Source organism: Cynoglossus semilaevis, chromosome 1 (genome assembly GCF_000523025.1).
Source record: "Cynoglossus semilaevis isolate Cse_v1.0 chromosome 1, Cse_v1.0, whole genome shotgun sequence".
In the NCBI taxonomy this organism is placed as follows: domain Eukaryota; kingdom Metazoa; phylum Chordata; class Actinopteri; order Pleuronectiformes; family Cynoglossidae; genus Cynoglossus; species Cynoglossus semilaevis.
The window spans coordinates 1,054,383-1,062,476 of record NC_024307.1 but is presented as its reverse complement, the minus strand read 5'-3'; the positions used below and the strand labels follow the sequence as shown (position 1 = coordinate 1,062,476).

General features: G+C 44.5%; 1 protein-coding gene across 1 annotated transcript in view; it reads right to left on the bottom strand.

Moving 5' to 3' along the window:
- Positions 1 to 8,094, bottom strand: part of eipr1 (EARP complex and GARP complex interacting protein 1) — a 40,098-nt gene that overhangs the window by 5,746 nt on the left and 26,258 nt on the right. Inside the window, exon 7 of the mRNA XM_008338498.3 lies at positions 1,849 to 2,016. Coding sequence (XP_008336720.1) covers positions 1,849 to 2,016 — 168 coding nt within the window. The remainder of the gene's footprint in view (positions 1 to 1,848; positions 2,017 to 8,094) is intronic.

Sequence of the window (8,094 nt, the reverse complement as noted above, 5' to 3'; positions counted from 1 at the left end):
ACCCCCCCGCCGCCCAAACCCCCCCCCCCCCCATACACACACACACACACTGACATGTATCTGCATCAAACTGGAGCTGCAGTTGATCAGTGGACAAACAGACACTGACCACAGGTATGGGTGTGAAAATAAAATAAAAAACAGAAACTGATTTCAAGGTCACACTCACACACACACACACGTGTGTGTGTGTGTGTGTGTGTGTGTGTGTGTGTGTTGGCCTGTATCAGCTGAGGACAGCCTGCTGCAGCAGTAGCCTGGTCTGCCTCACACGCTGCACACTGATTGGATGAACACACGCTCCTGCAGTAAAAACCACACGCGTCTCTCAGCGCTGCCTCAAGCTTCAAAGAGCAGAACTGCGCCCGCGTTCATCCGACTGTGATTCCATCCGTCCTGACAAAATTAGAAGCTCCCTATTTAATTAGTAATTGGTGTATTACTACTTTTTTATTGCAGCGGCAGTCGTTAGGGCGTTTCATTAGTCAGGAGATAAAGCCATTAATAAAAGTGGGAAGCAATCAACGCAGGAGTCAAGTTTGTCATTAGCGTTAGCGCACTTTCTGCAACGTGCCTGGATTATCCTCCAATGAGAAGCGAGAGGCATTTGATCCAAAATGCAAAGAAGTTTTTTTAAAAAAAATATAATGTTCAAATAGGCTCAAAAATAATGACCCGAAGCATCTCTGTGTCCACCGTTCAATGTTCAGTACAAACATTTTACTGTAGTACTGTACTACTGTAGTACTGTACTACTGTAGTACTGTAGTACTGTAGTACTGTAGTACTGTTTAACACAACAGTAAAAAACAAAACAACCAAATAGTAATTTCAGACTTCAGCAGTTCCACAAACGAAGCGAATAAATTTAGAGATGAATGAAATCTAGTCACGGGCCGAAAGATGGGGCGTCGTGGTCCAGAAGTGGCCCCCAGGCCGTAGGTTTGAAACAACAGAAATAACAGGAGATTCAGATAAAATGTGACAGCTTTCAATGATTATCTCAATTAAAGTTTGAGTTTAATGGGATGAAACGTTTTAACACCGTGTTCTGTCCATCGTGAGGGTGAAGACACAGGACAGTGGACACTTGAGTGATGAGACAAAAGTCCAAAGTCCAAAGTCCAAAGTCCAAACCAAATCCATGGTTTCACCACAAATCACTTCCTGTACACCGTAGTCCGTCAACCGTCCTCCTGCTGTGACTGTCAAACCAGTCCGTAATTAAACACAAACAAATGAGTCCATGTGTGGCAGGGACTCAGAGACCCCCCCCCCTCCCGTCCCCAGTGAACAAACTGCAGTTCAGCAGCTTCACCACCAAATGAATCTCAGTATGTAGGGATGTCCGACACAAACTTTTTGCCGATATCCAATATTGTCCAAACACCTATTTTCTGATTCCGAAATATCAACCGATACCGAAGTACGCAGCTGTTTTTCCCCAAAACTATTATCACATATCTCTGACGTGGAATTAACATGTATATCTATCTATATGTATAATCTACATTGTATAAATGTAGATCTACATTTATTCCGATTCACCACTAGAGGCTTCCACTAATTAACATTGTCTGGACAAAAGACATTTTTTAAAGTATATTCAGCGAAAAGGCAACAACATGGGGCCAACAATATCGGTCGGCCGATGTTATCGGACATCCCCAGCTATAAGGTGCTGCATTTAGCACTGTAGCTAGTAGCCAACTAGAGAGCTCGTTAGGAAAAATGACGAGGGTTAAGTATTAGTCCAGTAATTCGTTAACCGTTAACGTTAAAGGCCTAACTTTTAAGCCGATCTTATCATAAAAGTTCCATCATTGGCGTCAGTGTCGTTCCACTCACCAGTGGGAATGCTCCTCCAGGGTCTTGACGGGCTCCTGGACGTTGCGGACGTCCCAGAACTTGACCTTGCAGTCATCTCCACAGCTGGCCAGGTAGTACTGACGGTTGGGGTTGAAGTCCAGGTCACGCACCAGCTGCCCATGAGCGTTCTCTATGCAGTAGATCTGACTGGAGAGGAAAGGGAGGGAGGGAGGGAGGGAGGGGGGGGAGGATAGTGGAGAATCCAGATGATTTAAAAGTAGGGAAAACAGGAGAGACAGAAACAGGGATTAGAATGGAGAGAAATAACAGAGACGATACGGAGAGCGTGGGACGGAATAACAAAAGGAACTATGATTCACAGGGTTCACACGAGCGGGAACATTCCCAGCCTAAATCAAAGCCTCCTCTGCGTCTGTGTCTGTCGGCTAAGGCCGGCCTCAATAAAGGAGCGGACGCCGACGGTGCTAAATTATAAAGGTAGGGGTGGAAACGGCGCGGCCTTCAGTTCCTGCTCCGCTCAAGTTCACAGAACGACAAAGGAAAGAAAAAGATTGTGGGTGCGGTTTGTCGCCATCTTCCAGTCCTCGTTCTACACCTGCTCCAAAATTCATTTCCATTTCCTGTTCTAGACAAATTTACTTCGTCATTTCAAATCTAACTACTGCGAAAAAATTTCAGAGCCGGTCCTGGCAGAGGCCAACGGCGCCATCTACAACCTTCCAAGAAAGTCACCGTGGGTTGTCTTTGTGTGTCGTTCAGGAACAACAGACCGTTGTCTGTAAAAGACGCTCGTGCATTTTAAACAATTCATTTCCAACTCCACTCTTTTTTTTTCAGTCCTTTTTAAACTCCACCTCATTTCCATACACAGCTGGCAGACATTTAAAGATGCAGCGTGAAACGCCTCCACCCAGAAAACACAAAACCATCGACACGTTTCACAGACGATACTGTAGAGACGGGCGGAATGTTAAACATTCAATGTGGAAAGTATTGATCCGATGTTATTGTTGCGTGGCCCCCTGGTGGTCGGCCAACCACTGTGGTGATCACATGATGAGCGGGATATATGAACAATCAGCCTTTGATGTGGTTTCACAAACTCTGCAGTGACATGTTCAAAGGTAAACGTTTGAATAATTTAAGGAAACACGACAAACAATTACCTTCTTGAAATAATACCAGAAACACTAAGAGTTAAATTAAGAAACTACGAACAAAATACGATATACCGCGATATATCTACAGTCACGACGATATACTGAGGTGTTGATATACCGCGATATATTGCGATACTACAGTCACGACGATATACTGAGGTGTTTTTTTCCCCCACATTGGAATCACTAGAAAGAAACAACTTTTAAACAACCTTTAATAATAATAATAATAATAATAATTGTATAATGTTTACGTGGCACTTTGGTGTGGCTCCCCAGGGTTCACCTCCTGGGCAAGTTTGAATCCTGGTCAGGGCGGTTGGTACCTGCCAGTTTAGGGGGGTTGGTACGGTGCAGTGTGATGTGGGTGGCGACTGCTGCCCCTGTGACCCGGTAACGGATAAGCGGATGAAAATGGATGGATGGAAATTTTTTCAAAAAAATTTTTTTGGAAACTTTTTTTCAAAAAATTTTTTTTTCAAAAAATATTTTTTTCAAAAAAGAAAAAAAAAATTTTTATCCAAAACATTTTTTTCTAAAAATTTTTTGAAAACTTTTTTTTGAAATTTTTTTTTTTTTTCTAAACTTTTTTCAAGTGGCACTTTGGCCCAGATGTCTCTGTCATCGGTGTGGAACCCCAGGGTTCACCTCCTGGGCAAGTTTGAATCCTGGTCAGGGCGGTTGGTACCTTCCAGTTTAGGGGGGTTGGTCCGGTGCAGTGTGATTTGGGTGGCGACTGCTGCCCCTGTGACCCGGTAACGGATAAGCGGATGAAAATGGATGGATGGAAATTTTTTCAAAAAAATTTTTTTGGAAACTTTTTTTCAAAAAATTTTTTTTTCAAAAAAGAAAAAAAAATTTTTTTGAAAAAATTTCCATCCATCCATTTTCATCCGCTTATCCGTTACCGGGTCACAGGGGCAGCAGTCGCCACCCAAATCACACTGCACCGGACCAACCCCCCTAAACTGGAAGGTACCAACCGCCCTGACCAGGATTCAAACTTGCCCAGGAGGTGAACCCTGGGGTTCCACACCGATGACAGAGACATCTGGGCCAAAGTGCCACTTGAAAAAAGTTTAGAAAAAAAAAAAAAAAATTTTTTTCCAAAACATTTTTTTCTAAAAATTTTTTGAAAACTTTTTTTTGAAATTTTTTTTTTTTTTCTAAACTTTTTTCAAGTGGCACTTTGGCCCAGATGTCTCTGTCATTGGTGTGGAACCCCAGGGTTCCCCCTGAAAACTATTATTTAATTATTGCAATTAATGATTTATTTTTTGTTTGTCAGTGCTTAGTGACAGGCAGAACAATCCATTACTCATCCAACAGATGGCCGCAAATGGCTATGAAAATTAAAAAAAAAAAAACTGCATCGAAAAAGATTAGTGTGTGACTTTCTTCAATTCCTGTGAGTATGACAGCGTTGTCTTCAACTAAACAGGCTGAGATTTTCACACAAGGTTTAAATTGAGAGTGAATTTGGGGATGGGGGGGGCGTGGGGGTGTGTGTTCAGGTATAAAATATGTGTCAATAAGTGTCAATATTTTCTTCCAGCCCGACAGGAAACGTGGCCATTAAATGTATAGAAGAGAAAAGATTGTAAACAAACAACATTTCTTCAGGATTAAAAAAAAAATGCTGAGAAAAAATTAAAACCTTTTGGTCCAATGTAGAGCTCAGAGCACCAGGAGAGGGAAGCTTTGTCAAAGACAGAAGTAAATCAAGTGGGATTGAAACAATCAAACACAAGGGAATTTACATAAAGCAGCAATTAAGTTGATTTCGAGCTCTGATGAAACCAGATATTTCCCGTTTCCTCTCCAGACGAGCCTGAAAAAGAAGCCAGGCTTCGTTTGACACAGTTTTGCTCAGCAGAGTGGAAAGCCACTGTGTTATTGCCCAGCTGGATGCCAGCAGCAGCAGCTAGCAGCAGCAGCAGCAGCAGCAGCTAGCTGACGAGCTAGTCACCCTGCTGATCACATAAGGCAATTAACATGCTAATTAAAAATCTCATTAAAATAAGGGAGGCAAAGGAGAATGACCTGGGGCAGACCGCTGGGCTTCAACTAGGTCAAGGCAACGGTGGGACCATGTGACAACACCAGTGTGTGTGTGTGTGTGTGTAATCAATGCAGCCACTACACAGCGACGGTGGAGGAGACATCTGGGACTTGAGTTTCTGACATTTTAAAAACACGTTCGACGACAGGAAACAGAAACTCCTCGGACTCAACAGGTTCCATGGGTTCAGTCTCATTTTCTAGCAGGAAATATTTGATTTTATTGAATGACTTTATGACGTGCGGTGAGACTGAACTCTGTGATCACAGTCACTTCTATTAAAGGACACTTCTGTTCTGCTGTTAGCGTTCAACATTTAGTGTCACCGTGAATCCAGACTGACTCTGTGTCACTCAGGGCCGCGGCCCACGCGGTCACAACAACAACAACAACAACAACAGTAGGTTTTACTGGTGCACGATGTCGCTACGAGTAACGAACTAGAAAAGACAACGTCACAGCCGGTGGTGATGAGTTTTGATTGGTTTAGAAGGACTTGTTGTTTTCTGTTTTATGTAAACGGATTGTTCTTACGAATGTCCTATATTAACATTTTTGCCGATATCCGATATTCTTCAAACACGTACGATTCCAATATCAACCGATATCTTTATACGTAGCCGTTGGCCCCAAAAGACAGAGTGAAAAGTCCCAGACACTGGTTTATCGGAGCTTCATTATCGGAGTAAAAACCAATAATGATTCTTACCAATGGTAGCTAATTCTGCTAATATCGGTCATCAGATCTAAAGGGACATCACTAATTTTACTGACTCCATTTCTAATCAACCAAGAAACGTGAGTTTACATCGTAAAACCTGGACTGGATGAACAGCAGATGATCATGACGATCGGTCGGTATCCATCACCAGGGACAGGTACCAGGGACAGGTACCAGGTACCAGGGACAGGTACCAGGTACCAGGGACAGGTACCAGGTACCAGGGACAGGTACCAGGTACCAGGGACAGGTACCAGGTACCAGGGACAGGTACCAGGTACCAGGGACAGGTACCAGGTACCAGGGACAGGTACCAGGTACCAGGGACAGGTACCAGGTACCAGGGACAGGTACCTGGTACCAGGGACAGGTACCTGGTACCAGGTACCAGGGACAAGTACCAGGTACCAGGTACCAGGTAGCAGGGACAGGTACCAGGTACCAGGTACCAGGGACAGGTACCAGGTACGGACCAGAGCCTGAGTCACAGACCCACACAGAGTCTTGAGACTTGTACTAATGTACTGCAGTAGAATGTACTGCAGTAATACCGCCTGGTACACACACAGTTTCTGTGGTCGATTTATAGTTTGTTTTCCAAAGATTCCTTCGTTCAACATCAGTGTTTTTCAGTTTCCTACTCGTAGCCAGCGTTTATCTACCCGTCTTCAAAGACTGCATGAACACCGATCCAGGTCAACGTCCTAAAAACGTCCACAGCAGACGCTGCTGCAACACCGTCGTCTTTGACTGATAACACCTCATCGACAAAGATCAACCGGAAGACGTTGGAGAAAAACGTTTGACAACACGTTGTTCAGACTTTGTGTAACTGAATAATTGAAGACGCACACAGTAACGACCGGTTGGCTGTCAGTTCCAGAGCCAACAGCAGCTGCAGTTCTAATTCTGAGCTGGTGAGCATGATTTATTTACAGTAGAGCCTTCCTCTCCTGAGTGTGGCTCAGGGGTAAAAGGCGTGACCCCGGGCTTCAGAGAGGCCGCTGTTGGACCCGGCCCGCCATGGAATGGGACACGCCTGCTGCGTGAAAAGGAAATGGAGCAGGAAATTGGGTTAGTTTGGCTTATTCCCTCTCTGGTGTCTCTGTTCAATCCCCTCCTTTAAACCCACTCTCTCTCTCTCTCTCACACAGGAAGAACGACGGAGACGGAGACGGAGACGGAGAGATGTGTACGTATAAGCTCTCCCTCTAAATGGCTAATAGAAGAGAGCCACGCTGCTTACTGCGCGTGTGTGTGTGTGTGTGTGTGTGTGTGAGTGTGTGTGAGTGTGTGTTTGTGTTGGGGATTAAAGCTGTGACCGACGTTAGCCAACAAACACTATCAGAAGTCAGCCAGCCGCTTAGGCTGAACAGGCAAGTGTGTGTGTGTGTGTGTGTGTGTGTGTGTGTGTGAGACGTTTGACACACACTGTTAGGTGAAAAAGAGACGATAATATTATTAAACAACGGAGATAAAACACACACAGATATTTGTGTGAACAAAGGGAAAGACAGAGGTGGGTAACACACACACACACACACACACACACCCACACACACACACACTCTTTTGGTCTAGTCTGGGTGATAAATCACCACAGAGGGATCGACTGGAGCACAGAGGCTCACACTCACATTCTCCCTCTCTCCTATAGTCTTTCTCTCTCACACACACACACACACACACACTCACACACACACTCACACACACACACACACACACACACACACACACACTCATACAGTTTCTATGACAACTGCTGTGGGGATCGACAGGGAGAGGAGAGAAAAATCGAAAGAGGAGAGAAATCATTTCATCGATGATCAAAATTAAAGCCGGGCCTAAAGAAGGAGCTGGAACAGAAAGAACCAAAGAACCATGTGACAGGAGGAGACCAGGTGAAAGTGACCAGGTGAAGGAGACCAGGAGGAGGAGACCAGGTGAAGGAGACCAGGTGAAGGAGACCAGGTGAAGGAGACCAGGTCAAGGAGACCATGAGATGAAGGCAGAGCAGGGTCGACTCTTAAATTAAAAAAATAAAAGCTTGGAATCAGAAATCAAGCAACGTCAACGTAATAGTTGGTAACGTCTGGAAGAAGAATTATTATTATTATATATTTATTCTACTGAGTCTCAGGGTGAAGGAATTGAACCCCTGACTTTCATAGAGATATCTTGGATTGTTGAGTGAGGTGTCAAAGCTATGGCTCCGCTTTCACTTCAGACGTAAAAGTAGTTTTTCTGCTGCAGTAACGGCCGGCGTACGCTGTGAAACATGAGCTGTCCCCGACGGAAGACGACCGTGGTAGGAGGAACGT